This window comes from Malania oleifera, chromosome 4 (assembly GCF_029873635.1).
Source record: "Malania oleifera isolate guangnan ecotype guangnan chromosome 4, ASM2987363v1, whole genome shotgun sequence".
Taxonomy (NCBI): Eukaryota; Viridiplantae; Streptophyta; class Magnoliopsida; order Santalales; family Ximeniaceae; genus Malania; species Malania oleifera.
The window spans coordinates 102,577,021-102,593,335 of record NC_080420.1 but is presented as its reverse complement, the minus strand read 5'-3'; the positions used below and the strand labels follow the sequence as shown (position 1 = coordinate 102,593,335).

The 16,315-nt window shown below is 34.0% G+C and overlaps 1 protein-coding gene across 4 annotated transcripts in view; it reads right to left on the bottom strand.

The window, feature by feature from the left end:
• Positions 1 to 2,244: 2,244 nt before the first annotated feature.
• Positions 2,245 to 16,315, bottom strand: part of LOC131154467 (uncharacterized) — a 41,931-nt gene continuing 27,860 nt past the window's right edge. The window contains exons 4-9 of one of the 4 annotated variants that reach the window (XR_009136445.1): positions 8,369 to 8,430; positions 8,008 to 8,238; positions 7,501 to 7,622; positions 6,928 to 7,066; positions 6,281 to 6,623; positions 2,245 to 2,555 (exon numbers count right to left, since the gene is read on the bottom strand). Coding sequence is in view for 2 of the 4 variants with exons in the window: in XM_058107269.1 (XP_057963252.1) it covers positions 6,458 to 6,619; positions 6,928 to 7,066; positions 7,501 to 7,622; positions 8,008 to 8,238; positions 8,369 to 8,430 (716 nt within the window). In the remaining 2 variants the exon portion in view is untranslated. Of the gene's footprint in view, positions 2,556 to 6,124; positions 6,624 to 6,927; positions 7,067 to 7,500; positions 7,623 to 8,007; positions 8,239 to 8,368; positions 8,431 to 16,315 lie in introns of those variants that run through there. The other 3 variants (XR_009136444.1, XM_058107270.1, XM_058107269.1) reach the window with 3 other exon arrangements.

Genomic DNA, 16,315 nt, shown 5'->3' with positions numbered 1-16,315 from the left:
CAATAGTTGAAGCCATGACATGATACTTTGCCTCAGTAGAAGAACGAAAAGTTAACTATAAATTGCTTCTTGCTTTTCTAGAAAATGAGAGAGTCACCAAGAAAAATACAGAAACCAGTTGTGGACTTGTGGTTTGTAAGATCTCCAACACAATTAGCATTAAAATAAGTATGAAGTTTCAAAGTAGATGTAGAAGGAAGTAATATACTCTGATACAATGTCCCTCTGATATAGAGCAAGATACAGAGAACAACAACCCAATGAATCGTAGTGGGGGAGGAAACAAACTAACTTATAATATGAATTGCATATGTAATATTAGGTTGAGTGATGGAGAAATAAAACAAACTACCAACAATAGTACAATATAAAGTTGGATCCACCAATGGAACCCCATCAGAAGAGGTATAATGAACATTGAGTTCAAGAGGAGTCTCCACATTTCGAGTATCAATAAGACGAGTTTTTTGGATGAAATTAGCTGCATATTTAGACTGAGAAAGGAGATGACCTTTAGAAAAATAGGCTACCTCAATACCAAGAAAGTATCTCAGGGGTACCAAATCTTTCATTTTAAAGTGGTGGTGTAGCTCGGATTTCAATTTTGCAATCTCATATGTATCATCTCCAGTTAAAATCATATCATTTACATAAAGAAGGAGAATGATACGCCTAGAAGATGTATAACGAGTAAACAAGGCAAAATCATAATCATTTGAGCGGAAGCCAAATGAACAAAGTACTTCAGAAAACTTCTCAAACCAAACCCTAGGAGCTTGTTTAAGACCATACAAAGCTTTTTTTAGTCTACAGACCTCCCCTGGACGATGAGAAACACCAGGGGGTGGAGACATAAACTTCCTATTTGAGATCCCCATTTAGGAAGACATTCTTTACATCTAGTTGTGAGAGATTCCACTGGTTAATAGAATCAACCGCAATCAAAGTACATACAGATGTCATCTTAGCAACTAGTGCAAATGTCTTCTTATAATCAAAACCAATTTGTTGAGTAAACCCTTTGGCAACCAAACACGCCTTACATCTTTAATTAAACAGATCCATTAGACTTAGTTTTGATCTTGTAGACCCAGCGACATCCCACTACCGTTTTACCAGGGGGAAGATGTACGAATTCCCATGTGCTGGTCTTATACAAAGCAACAAGTTTTTCATTTATAGCCTGTTGCCAAAGAGGGTCAAGAGCTGCTTCCTTATAGGGAGCAGGTTCACAATGAGAATGAAGAGAAACTAAAAAAGTAGCAAAAATAGAAGAATAACAAGAATTAGATGCAAGAACATATGAATCGAGATGAGAAGGGGGCTTATGCAATCGCGTTGGATAACGAGAAGATGTAGGGTCCACAAGATCGGAAGATGAAGAGGAGTCCGTCAAGGAGGATGGGGGATCTGTAATTGCAAAAGAAAGTGAAGAACAAGGATGAGAAATAGGAGCAACTGGGGAAGACTCTAAATCAGTATCACAAGCAAAAAGATCAATATTAATAAGTTCAGACTCATTCAAGATGCTAAAGCTAGTTGGAATAGAGAAGAAAGGAATGTGTTCAAGAAAGGTAACATAACGAGAAACATAAAGTTTTTGTGTTGCCAGATCATAACAACGATATCCTTTTGTCCATCACCATAACCAAGAAACACACACATATATGATCGTGCAAACAACTTAGAGCGCTCAGTATGAGGACAAAGGACAAAGCATGTGCAACCAAACACTCTTAAACGAAAATACTTTGGGGCCTTGCCATACAATTTCTCATGAGGAGAGACTCTCAAATTAAGAGCAGTAGGAATTCTGTTAATCAAATTTGTGGCAATAAGAATAGTCTCTCCCCAGAAAACTTTGGGAACATCACCAGAAAGAAGAAGGGAGCGAGTTGTCTTAATGACGTGTCAATGTTTTCTTTTAACCACACCATTTTGCTCAGGAGTGTTTGTGCACAATGATTGATGAATGGTGCCATCAGAGGTAAGTAGAGAGAAAAACTCAGTAGAAGTAAATTCCCCTCCCAAATCGCACCTAAAACATTTAATGACAACTGAATGTTGTGTTTGATTCGAAGTATAAAACATTTTATAGATGCTAAGGAAATCAAAACGTTTCTTCATAATATATATCCAAGTAAAACGAGTATAATCATCAATGAAAGAAACATAATATCGGGACCTTCCTTTTGAGACAATAAGAGCTGGTCCCCAAACATCAAAATGGATTAGATCAAAGGGTGAAAGAAATACTGATGTACTTTTATTAAATGACAAAGCATAGAATTTGCAAGCTTACAACCACTACAATCAGAAATATCATGAGAAGATAAATTTCTTAAGACACCTGTGGAAGCCAAAAATCTCAGTCGAGAACTAGAAACATGTCCAAGGCGTGAATGCCATAAATAAAAGGTAGAAGAATGGGAACTCAAACGAAAAGAAGAAAAGTCAACACTAGAAGCAGCAAATTCCTTGAGTCGAAGCTCTTCTAACACATACAGTCTCCCCTTCCTATGGCTTGTCCCAATCAACTTCTTAGAATGTGGATCCTGCACAAAACATGAGGTTGAAGTAAAAGAAACATTGTATCCAGAATCACAAAGTTGGCTAATATAAATCAAATTCAATGAAAGTTAAGAATGCAATAAACATCAGAAAGACACAAACAGGATGAAATGATAGAACCAGTACCTACCAATGGCATTGGGGTACCATTGGCAGCCAAGACATACGAAAGTGTCAAGGTAGAAGATATTGATGTAAATAGATAAATGTTATTTGACATATAATCAGTAGCACTAGAATCAAATACCTAAGTAGACGGAGATATACTTGAAGTGGATGAGGAGGACAAACCTATAGAGGAAGAAATAGATAAGACATTAGGTTATGATGTAGAAAGAAGCTTCTACAACTGTTCTGCAAGAAGAGATAGTGTAGGCACGGTGGGAAACGACTCTTCTAATGATGTAGTGGCTATAGTGTGATAATGCTTAACCTTCCAAGTTGTTGTTGTCCCTTACTTAGTAATAATGGACATTAAACTTTCCAACGTCCGTTTTGCTTGCAGCAACAACACTCATCAATGGCAACAACCATCTTCAAATGACAAATAGCACTGCACTTATTTATTACAAACTGCACACAATTTCAAGCAAACAGAACCCAAATGCTCTAGAACTAGCAAATGCTAATGCGGCAAGTCTTAGTTGCTACAAATTCAACAAATCTCCATTCCACATTGAACACTGCCTCATTTATACGATTGCTCCAACATGAACCCATCCAATCAGAAGGAAACCCCCCCACAGCTCACTCCAACGCTTTTAGCTTCCACCATAAGCTTCTCTACTCCTCACTGTATATCAAAAAAACACAAAAGAAATTCCGATTGATTGCTAATTCCTGCAGCGTCTTCTCAATACTCCGAACCCTCTTCTGCAGGCTTCTCATGCATTGTAGTTGATAAACAAGATGCAAAACAATAAAAGAAAACCAAAAATTACAAACTCCAAACAAATAACGTTGTTTCGATCTGAGGCCGACTAGCAAGACGACACCTAATTTCCGATTGCCAACAGACAACGTTGTTTCTGATTGCCGTCGCCGACTCGTCGATCTGCGACTCTGCGTAGTGTTAATCCGATCTGAGATTGAGAGACCAGAGACGAGACGAGAGGGAGACGAAAGTAAGACCCACGGTGCAGAACTCCAACCGAGACCAGAGACGAGACGAGACGAGACGAGACGAGAGGGAGACGAATTGCAGAGATGCAGTATTCGGAGAAGCACGACGACGGCGTCTGCAAGAGCTCCGAACGACCACGATGACGGCTTCAGTGCTGGGAGGAAGGTCACGACCACGACAACGGCTTCAGTGTTGAACGACGACGTCGCCTGCGAGAGCTTCGTGCTTCAAACGACCACCTATCAGCGAATATTCACGAAGAAGATCGGCTGCTCTATACCATGATAGAATTCATAATCCAATACAAAAAGGAGAGAGGGAGAGAGAGACGCAAAGAGGGAGAAGAAAAGCTGCGCACAAGCAAGCGATCACAGTCTATAGATCACACTAACAAAGAGCAAAAATACATAATAATAATAATAATAATAATAGAATGACAAACCTAATATATCTTCAAAAGACTAAAATACCCTAGTGAAATATATACATTATCTAACAATCTTAATATCATTTCTTTGGATAAGTGTACAAAAATGACATCTCCACCTTTTTTGGGTTATATTGACTGTCTTATTGTGGTTCTTATATATATATATATATATATATAAATTCCCACTGTCTCTCTCTTTTACTTTCTATTTTCAAGGTTTTCCTTAGGGGGTGGCCAACCTCATTCTGTGATGAGTGCTGCTGTAGGAATGTTGCCCTAATCAGGGACTGTTGTAGGAATGTATACAATATTAATTTATATTGGCGGTTATACAAATTTTTAATTCAACTATCAGAAACTGTAAAAATTAAATTCTAAATTTTTGTCGCGACGATTTCAAAATATTAATTTTTAATTGATATGAAATGTCTTTAAATTACATAATAAATAAAAACAAACTTTCCACTTATTTTATAACTAAATATTTATTAAAAAAAATGTGGCGATGGCTAGATTATAAATACAAACTCAACAATAGCATTTTGCATAACTTAAGAACAGAATAGAGATTAAAAATGCAAAGCTATTATAATTATGAATTTTGTATGTGCATTATAATTTCCAAGTAAATGTTCTATTTAATCTCTTGAATATTGATCCAAACAAATTGAATAAATGACATCAGACTAACATCCCTTTATCATCCTCTTTACACAAGATCGCCTATACATTTAAATCTTAAACATTGATAAATCAGATAGTGAAAATTATATGACATTCAAGATCAGAAGTTTACAATTGTATACAAAATAAAAGACTAAATTTTAAAGTTTGACAAAAGAACGATTTATTGTGCTATAGCCTGTCACATTCGATCGAAAAGAAGATAAAATATAGCACATATATGAAGCAATGATCCATTATATGATTTATACTAATAATACAATGCATAGAGTTAGCAGATGCAAATAAATAATTGTTGTTCTCATAGTGATAAATTTACAAAAGGTGAAGGTTACAAAAATTTTTTTACTCCAATTGTGATTCGTGAATATAGAAAATCTTAACTCTAATCATTAGTTGTTATAAAAATTAAATTACTAATTTATTTTACAGTTTCATAATATTAATACTTCTATTTATAGGTTAGTTTAACAATATTAATTAGCTTACTAAATTATAAATTTATTGAATAATTTCAAATTATTAATAATAATTTTTCAAAAACAGCCCAACGCTTCCACCGAAGCCGGATGTAAGAAAAATATGGAATATGTTTTCAAAGGTTTGAGGTATATATCTAATTACATGGTAAAATTTCATGATTTAATACATAAAAATAAAATTTTGTATATTTTTTTTTTCAATAAACTCTTATATTTAATAATCATTTTATAGATTAAATCATAGAATCTGCTAAGTTTCTCTTCTAACAATTCAACAAACCAACTTTAATTCAATAGGAAGAAAACCACTATGCATATGGATTGAGCTGCAACAAGTAAAAAATTATAGGCCTTTTTGTATTGAGCCCAAGTGAGTGTTTGCCGATGAAAAACCTGGTTTGTATGGATCCAAATAAGAATTACAAAATTTCATTTAAGTTTTGTCCAAATCCATACAATCTAAATCTAAGGCGTAAAATTCATACTACCAAACACAAGCTTGTATTTCTCAGCACAATGCTACAATATTATTCATCAACTAAAGTACCAAGTTTCAATGAGAACTGCATTAGAAGCAAAAATGTTGAAATGAGGTACCTCATTATAGTACAGCCACTGATGTCCTAAGTCCCTCTATGGCTCTATTAAACAACAAATACTCCAGTAGATTTTCCCCCTCATTCATCCAACAATCTTAAACCACTATCCAGAAAGAAAAAAAACATATATATATATATATATATATATATATATATATATATATATATATAGTTAGGTCTTTTGCGAATCGAGATGTAAACATACTTCGAATAGAAACACCTGCAGCCGGTTGTATGTGTGTCACAAGTCACAACTAAAGGGTATCTCACATTATACCTAAGAAAGAATGGAAAATATTATGCAAAAAAACATATCAAGTACTGATGGCAAACTGCTGGTACTTCACAAAGAAAAAGAAGCATATTTCTAATGTTGCTGAGAAAAACAAACCTTCTCATAGGTTCCCCAGGGAAGCTTTTAACAGCCTCAAAATCTTCACGCAGCAGCAGCACATCATTCTAGTTGCTTTCATAACATGAAGCTCAGGATCTTTCTTAGCAATTAATGCAACTCCTGATTGCCTTTTTTACTAAATAATGCTGAAAATGAGCCAAAGCTCAGGACCTTTCAAGTGCTAAGTTGATAAGCCCGAGCCTCATTTGTTTGTTCTTTGGATTCCAACCCCAGAAATTGTCCGATATCATGTCCTTCAAGTGGCTGAAATTCATTATTTAAACCAATGGCAAACTCATCTGGACAGGCTCCACCACTCTGGAAGTAGTCTGCAATCTGACTTGCAAAACCCAATTCAGGCAATTTTCTTAATTAAATATAATCATGGTAATTTTTAAAAGCGTATAATTCTTAAAACTTTTCATTAATTCCAACATTGGAATCATTGCCTGATGACTGTAAATTGATTAACACAGTTTTCTTTTTTCCCTGCTGGGCCACAACAGCTAGATACACATCAGCACTTGAAGAGATGGCGTGCAGATTTGGATATTATGATGGACAGATATCTTTCATCATGGAACTTGACCATAGAGGAGCTATTAGTAGAAGAAAGATGGAGAATACGAGTCATAGGGACTTACATGATTGGCAAGAGCCATGCCACTTAGGGCTGCCGCTTCCATACTTGACCCTAGTAGCCAATCACCACAAATACCTGCTCTTCCATGAGGATCAAAAATGCAAGAGACAGCTGGAGTATTGGTGGGAAGGGCCGCACCCCTGCGTATCCAGAGGATGGGAACTGTGAGAAAGGGTTTTCCATATTTTTTAAACAAAATTAGTGAAAATAGCCAGAGTTAGACCCAAATTTTCCTTTTCATTTCAACTGTACATTCCAAAAAAAAAAATCCAAAGGTGGCTTAGCAACATATTACACCAAATGAATGAAAATTAGAATCTAAAATCAATAAATCTTCCATTCTGAGGAAAACAGACCAAGGATCCCACATTACAATTTTATAAGTTCTTTGAGAGGGCGCTAGCTTACCAACCTTTTCATTACAAAGTTTCTACTTGATCACTAAAAGTTCCAACAAATTTCCAATCCCAAATCACTCCAAACCACAGTTTATTGCTGGACCTGAATCCGCGTGATCCGGTTTTCATTCATAATGAAGCAGCTACCAGTAATATTAGTAAGATTGGTATCTTACCACAACTGCACTCGAGTATAGAAGGGCTTTTTCAGTGATCCTTCTGATAGTCCTAGTGCAATCTCAACACCCTTGAGCATGCTTGCCTTCACCTTCTCGGCTGTGGCAGTGGGGATATTTTCCTGAAGATGAAATACTGAATTAACAACAAAAAACAAAAATGAAATACAACCTCAAGACTATCAGTAACAGTGAGGCTACAATTATGTATAAAAGGTAAATAAATTACTACTATATTTGCAATAGCTGGGGCATTTTAGGCAATCACACCAAAAGGGCTCCAATACTCGAACAATTCTTCTCAACAATGCCACTGCCCACCTCACATTAACTAATAGCTAAATCAAAACTTGGTTTGCCAGTTGACTCTATCATATGTTTTACATTGTTATTCTTATGCCTAACAAACTACAACTCTATTTAGTCTTATATATGTCTTGGTCGAATACTCTGTTTTTATGAGCAAGTCTGAAGTGACTCTGAACATATATTTATGTCTTTACCAACCTGTGGAACCTTATTCTGCTTTCCAAAAGCTGCTGTGCTGAGAAAGGTCCAACAGTGAGGCCCACTGCTGCTAGAACCTGATAGTTTCATTGTGTTGTTTGCCATCCAGGAGAGAGAATCAACTCCTTCTACAAAAGCTCCTTCAAAATGCAAATTAGATGCACTGCCTAGGATAGGAAGAGGATCCTCAAAAGCAGCAAGAAGAGCCCATATGGAACTCAATTCCAGCCTCTGCAAGCATAAAAAATACAGAGTAAAGCAAGAAACACATCAAAACCCTTTTCTACTAATGGCAGGAAGCCAATAGTGTTTCAGTGTGATAGATTATTGAATAACAAAACTAAAATATCTTCGGATATACCTTCATCTGTCTTGCAATAAGTGGCAAGCCTGAAGAAGAAACCAAGCGATTCGCACATTTCCCTTGTGGTATCAAATCACATGCCACCCAAAAAAAGAAAAAAGATGATTAAAATCTATAGATTAAGCTACATAGAAAAGATCAGTGTCAACATAGAAATGTGCAGGCAGTGGATGAACGTACCATATATCAAGTGGAGAAACAAAAATTGGGATGTAGTAGAGGATCATCATCAGAAGTACAATTTGATTTGAGGACAACTCAATCATAGATAGATTCAAGAAACACTTTCTTTATCAGAAATTATAGCACAAATAAACACTTCATGCCTAATCATTTGATTATTTGAACTTGCTCTTTAAACTCCTCTCTCTCTCTCTCTCTCTCTCTCTCTCTCTCTCTCTCTCATGTTAGATTCTCTCCCTCTCCCCCCCCCCCCACAATTACTTCTCCCTTCCCATTCTCTCTCCTCCCTTTTTTCTTCCTCCAATTATCTCACTTTTTTCTTTTCTCCTCGCTGTCCTATATCAATTGGTGTCATGAGCCAAGCTATTAAGAGCATTATGTTTGCCTGTGACTGCTTATCTTGTGCACGTGAGATGGGTATCATGTAAATACTAGCGATTTTATTCATTTAGGATAAGGCCTTAGGATAAAGGTGATTATGATTCTCAGTCAAGATGATGTTTAATAGTGCTAGAGTTAGGTTTGCATAAATAAAAAAAACTCTTTAAAAGAGGACAGGTGTTCATAAATCATTGTATAACTCACTAGCTTCTGTAATCATGTTTAGCCTATTGGCTTCCTTTGCTCGACACGTTGCCTACGGAGGCTTGATAATAAGAGTTGTGCTTTGTGTATTTACCATTTGACTTGTGTTTACATTCATGTAATCATGTTTGTTTATTGTTTCCACTTACTTTGTATTCAACGATTTGTTCTTGAGGCGACTTACAGTTTACATTCAACTAACTAGTTAACCATGCATGATAGAACTAGTGTTGCACAATCTTTCATGGTGTGAAGTGTTCAACTAGTGATTGTTGTATCTCAGCTTGGTTAATTGCCTCATGATTCATTTGCCATCAAATTGTGGGATTGTATGAAGCGTTGGTGGGAGAAATGTGCCATGCACTAAGACTGAGAGATTGATGCACTAGAAGTGCAGGCTAAGATAGCCAACAATATGGCCATAGAGATGTCCTAACTTACGGAACGTTGATTTATTGAAGGGATCCCATAAAACATCAACAAAATTCCATTGAGGAATTAATGGAAGATTTCCATGGAACTGTAGAAGTGCTACAACATGAGCTTGCTGCCAAGATGAACATGATGGTTCGTGCTCTTGTGAACAATCTTAAATATCTTACATATTTCCTTTTTCGAATGTGATCTTGTTTAATAGTATAAGACAATGACTAATTCTTTAAACCAACCTAACGATGGATTCTCAAGGAAAATTCAATAGCACTTTTTAAGGGATTCTTGAAGTGGATCCTTGCCACCCAACTACACTAGTGGAAGGTGTTGCAAGGTGAGTCAATATTAAAGGAAACAAGATAAAAGTAGTTGCGAAGATAATTTATTTAAGTGATAATAATGCGGTTAAATGGTATCATTCATGGATAGAAACAATGGAGGCACTAATACCTTCACCACACAAAATTGTACTACCAAACCCAACTTTGTTGCATAGACCAAACCCTACAATTTTTTCATGAATCTAGGTTAAACATAGAATTTCATTTGACTTGGTACTTAATTATGTAACATAACCTCATCTAGGGACTAGGATTAAATAAAATATGAGTGGTCACTATAATAAATTGGAGATATTAAACCCAGATTCTATATTTTCTTGCCATTTGCCAAGTAAGGGTGGGCATGGTTCAGTTAAGCCAAATTCGAATCGTTGACCAAACCAAAGTTTTGATTTGCCAGAAAATGCGAATTGAAACCAAACCGTTTCAAATAGTTAACCAAAATTCAATTAACTAGTTTTTATGCAGATATCCAATAGGTAGCTAGACTAAACAAATATCCAATTTAAAATTTTAAAATTATTACAATTTAATGTTTTTCTTCCATTATATTCAAACTTTTATATTTTAAAATTCAAACATTAAAATTTGAGCATGAGTAAAAAGTCATAAATTTATAAATTTTAAATTAATATCCTACACAAGCTTAAAAACATCCAACATGAATTGAACATAAACAAAATCCACAATCCAAGTTCTAATTCTAGAAAAATAACATAAAAGTAACCAACCACATTCTAAATGGTTATTGAAAAACAAATTTTTTTTATTTAAAATATTAAAATATGATATAATAAATAATTATATAATATATTTTTATATTTTTACAATGACTTGGTTTGGTCTGATTTTGCAGTTTGGTTTGGCTTTTCGGTTTTTCTTGCCCACCCTTACCATCAAGGTGTTAGATCCCTAGAACTGTACATCACAACCAAAGCCTCCAATGTCCTTCAATAATGTAACAAGACCTCCAAATGAGAACTTGCTTCAATATCCAAATATAATGGCAAATCAAGTAACTGCATTATAAATCAAGTAACTATGCATCATATCCACATTTCAAAATTATGAGAAACATTTCATTGGATTTGGTTAAAGAATATGTGGAGGGGAAAGAAAATGGTTTTTTTTTTTTTTTGGATAGCAAAAGAAGGGATTTAATTGATAAGAGAATTTACAAAAGGAGAAAAAGACTTCTCCAGCCAAAGTACTGGAAAAAAAAAAAAAAACAAACTAATAAAACAAAAAATAGGAAAAAATTAAAACATCAAATTTAGAGCAGAAGATTCCTTGTTTTGCTGAATATCCAAAAAAGTAACTCCCTTAGAGAAATTGAATCCAATTCAATTCTCTTCTTGAAAAAATACGTGCATTAACTCCGCCTGTGATGCACTTAATGTCCTAGTTTTTTCACACACAGTCGGTCCCAAGCCTAGGTAAAGGAGAAGGGTTGCATTAGGTAGCTGACAGCCAACGTAAAATTTGTCAGATCACTATGATATGAATCCTTACCGAATATTTGTTGGGACGTCCCCTACGAGTGACGCGTTGCACTTGTACCACCAGGGTGTAGCGAAAAGTGGGCGAGGGTGGGCTAGGTCGTTGCCTTGAAGCGACACGCCGTGTCGGTGCCTGAGTACGGTGTCAAATATGCAATGGCTCCTGCATCATTCTGGGCGTAGGCAGATAAAGATGTTAGTTCAAGAAACTAGGATTAGATTAGCAACTTGGAATATAGGGACACTTACGGGTAAAAGCAAGGAAATTGTGAACACAATGATCAGAAAAAGAATTAATATAATTTGCCTTCAAGAAACTAAGTGGGTGGAGGAGAAAGCTAGAGAAATTGATGAATCAACATTTAAACTTTGGTACACTAGAAAAGAAAAACATAAGAATGGAGTAGGAATTATTATACACAAAAACTTAAAAAGATAGCGTTATTGATGTAAATAAAGTAGGGGATAGAATTATAAAAATCAAGATGCTGTTAGGACAAGAGATAATAAATATCATTAGTACTTATGCTCCTCAAGTCGGCTTAGTAGAAAATCTTAAGAGACAATTTTGGAAAGATATGGATAGTATTATACAAGGCATACAAGGGACTGAGAATATATTTATAGGAGGAGATCTGAATGGACACGTTGGAAGGGATAATAAAAATTATGAGAGGATACATAGAGGATATGGATATGGAGACAAAAATGAGCCTGGGGAGATGATCTTAGACTTCGCTATGTCATATGATTTTAGTATAATGAATACTTGCTTTAAGAAGACAGAAGAACACTTAATAACCTTTAAACGTGGACAAAATAGAAGTCAAATAGACTTTTTTTTTTTTAACTAGGAAGGTAGATCTTTTATCATGCAAGGATTGAGTTATTCCAGGTGAAAGCCTAACCACACAACATAGAGTCTTAGTGTTAGATATATGTATTAAAAAATGGAAAAAAAGTGATAAAATAAACCAGTGCAAGAGAACTAGGTGGTGGAACCTAAAAGGAGAAAATATAATAAAATTTAAAGATAAAATGATCAAAGATGGGGATTGGACTGTAGAGGATGGGATAGATACAAATACTTTTTGGAGTAGATTAGCTAACTCTATTAAAAAATAGCAAAAGAGATTTTAAGTGAATCAAGAGGAAGATTCTAGAATAGCAAAGAAAGTTGTTGGTGGGATACAGATGTACAAAAAGCCATAAAGACAAAAAGAATTTGGTATAAAACATGTCAAAAATGTAGAAACAGTGATAACTTTGAAAAGTATAAGGAGGCAAGAAAAAATGCAAAAAAGGTCATTAGTGAAGCTAAATACAGATCATTTAATAGTTTGTATGATAGATTAGATACAAAAGAAGAAGAAAAAGATATATTTAAACTTACTAAAGTTAGAGAAAGAAAGAGTAAGGATTTAGAAATGTAAAATGTATAAAAAGTGAGAATGATATTGTGTTGATTAAGGACGAAGACATTAAAGAAAGATGATGAAGTTACTTTAATAAATTGTTTAATGAAAACCAAATAGAAGGTTTAAACTTAGAATTGTCAAATGAGGAAAAGACTAAAAATATGAGATTTATTCGCAAAATTAGAGTTAACAAAGTTAAGTTTGCACTAAAAAAGATGAAAAATGGGAAATCTATGGGATCAGATAACATCCCATTTGAAGTTTGGGAATGCTTAGGTAAAAACGGAATTATATGGTTAACTAATTTATTTAATGCAATTATAAAAACTAAGAAAATGCTCGATGAATGGAGGAAAAACACTTTAATACCTATATACAAAAGTAAAGGAGATATTCAAAATTGTAATAACTATTGTGGAATTAAATTTATGAGTTATACGATGAAATTATAGGAAAGGGTAGTCGAACAAAGATTAAGAAAAGAAAAACGAAGGTATCTGAATCCCTAAAGCCAGGCTTTCCGCTTCTTTCCCCCTCTCCCAACCACCCATCTGCCATTCAATCTAACATTCAAAGAGGAAAATAAATATCGTACCTTGAACTTCTGTTGGACGAAGCTAAAAAAGAAGGATTCACTCCTTCGAAACCTGAGAGTGAGATCAGATCTACTCATCTACGCCCTCAAGCAGTCGCATTCGCAGCCTTGCAGAAGTTGCAGACTTGCAGCAGCTTCGCGAGTCACTGGCGATAGCCGTGCAGCAACTCCGTCGCCTCTGTGAATCGCCGATAGCCCTTCAGTAGCTCCCTCCGCTAGTCGTTGCCACACGCCACCGGCCAACCCTTCGATTCAGCTACAGAGCTTGGAGTCATCGACTGTTCGTGCTTCGACTCCTTCGAGGCTCCTCTCTCAGTCTCAGACTCTCTGCTTAGCACTCCACTCTCAAGACTCAACTTCTCCACTCTTCAGCGCACGAGATAAGTTTTAAGAGTCAATTAGTCAACACCCACTGGCCACTTAAACTTTTCACTATATTTTTCTTTTAAAAAAATTATATTTTGTTGTAAGTGTAACTTGTATTATGTATGTTAAATTGAATTAAAAAAAAGTAATTTAATAGAGTAAAAAATTAGAAATCAATAATAATCATATGTAAAATAAATTTTTCTTAATTTATGAATATTTTAATTGTCTTATTTTTTTGAAAAGTAATTATGAAAATCTAGTTCCATCACATAAATCTTTACATGATCTATTTTTTGCTTTTAGTTATCAAATAAAGTAAAAATTGATAACTTAATAAACAAAATTTTAACTTAATAGTTAATATATTAATAATTCTGATTTTACTACTAGAATTTCTAGAAAAAATTTATTTTAATCCATATACTAAGAAAATGCTTAAAAGTTAAATAGTCAATTTGTATTGTATGGATTTATATTAGTGATGTATATGAAAGTAGAGCTAAAGTCTTTTTCACCTTTAAAATTACAATGTTAATTTCTTATAGTTTAAATGAAAATAAAATCAAGTTAAAAAAAATAATGATAATATCTTAATAAAGATAAAGGAATATATTTTTTTTGTAATTATTTACACACTTTAAATATATGTATTTATTGAAATCCTTTCAACAAGAGAACACATCCCTTAAATATATGCATAAACACTCTTATTTTACTAATAAATAAAATATCTAATATTTTATAATTTAGTTTATTTAAATATTTGAAATAAACATTACTTATTATTTTTAATCAAATATTATATTTTATTTTTACGTAATAAGTATTTAAAATTAGAAGGACTATTTAGTACTTACTATTTAATTTTTACTAAATTACTAATTATATTATACCTGTCATTTTTTTTTTTTATAAAGGTTGTAACTTTGTATTTTCTCTATGTTTTGTGTAGAGATAATCAAATCAAATCTATTAAGATGCCACATGAGAGAGGAAATGAGAACTTACCTAGTGAAGATATTGGATGACATTTTGGTACTACGGTGGAAGGTAATAGACATGTTATTATGTGTAAGTTATGTGGGAAGATAATTAAAGGAGGCATTAAACGCTTGAAACAACACTTGGCACATAAAAAATGTTAAGTAACTGGATGCTCAAATGTGACCACACAAGTAAGAGAACAAATGATGAAACATCTACAATAGTATGCTGAGAAGAAAAGAGATAAATAAAAAAGGCAAGATGAAGCAGAAGTCCAAATTAGAGGAAATTTTGAGAATTTGAGCAATAAAGAAAACTTTGAAGAAGAAAGTATGAGATTTGTTCGACAAAAAAGCACACAATCACAGCTACAATGAGAAGAGAAACAAAGATTTCAAGCAAGAACAACTAGAGGGGGTAATATTTATGAAGAGGGAGGTGGCTCAAGCAATGGTGCTACCAGTGGTTTCAGTAGAGCAGGAGCTTGATCTTATAGAGGTTGAGAAGTTGGAGGTAGTGGACGACAATGGATCAATCCCGATGCCCCTGAAGTTAGACTAAAGGCAATAAAACCAATTTTAGAAAGAAGCAAGAGTGCAAAACAACCAAAAATCAACACTAAGTTACTGAAAGGTTTAAGAAGTAAATTAGGAAAAGCAGTTGGAAAATTCTTAATTTATAATCGGATTCCAGCGAATGTAGCTGACTCTTCATTTATGCAGCCTATGCTTGATATTGCTACAGAGGTTGGAAAGGGGGTGAAGGGTCCATCATCCTATGAGGTATCTGAAATTTATTTGGAGCAAGAGTATCAAGAAATGAAAAATTATATAACTTCTTTTGCTAGAATTTGGAAGGAGAGAGGTGTAACCTTTATGTGTGATGGTTGGTTAGGACCAAGTAGAAAAAACATTATAAATTTTTTAGTTTATTGCGATAGAGGCACTGTATTTCATAAATCAGTTGATGCCTCTGATGTGTCAAGTAGAACAACTAAATATTATTTCAAGTAATTTTCTAATTTTAATTGTATATGCAAATAGTATTATGAACTTGTATGTTTTTAATTAAGTAGTAATAATTTTTGAATATATAATTTCATTTCAGATTAATGGACGAGGTGGTTGAAGAAATTGAAGAGGAGAATGTTGTCCAAGTAGTGACTCATAATCATGGTTCGAAATCACGATCACGGGTAACGTCGCGTAACGGTCGCGGGAGACGCGAGTGTTACATAATGGGAAGCAGGCATAATAGTCGTGAATTTTTTTCACACATGCACAACCTTGCCAAAATCGAAAAATAAGCATGAAATCCATTAATACATGATTTTTAATGAATTTTGAAAGCTTTCATTCAACCTACAAATGCTTTTTAATAGGTATTATGATTTTTATATTAATTTTAGTGCGCTGTTTACAAAAAAAACATATATTTTTAATAGTTTACATTACTTTAATGAGTAAAAAGATGTAGAAATGTAATTAAAATGAAGACTCAATTAATTAAAGACATAAAGTTACTAAAAATGAGTCAAT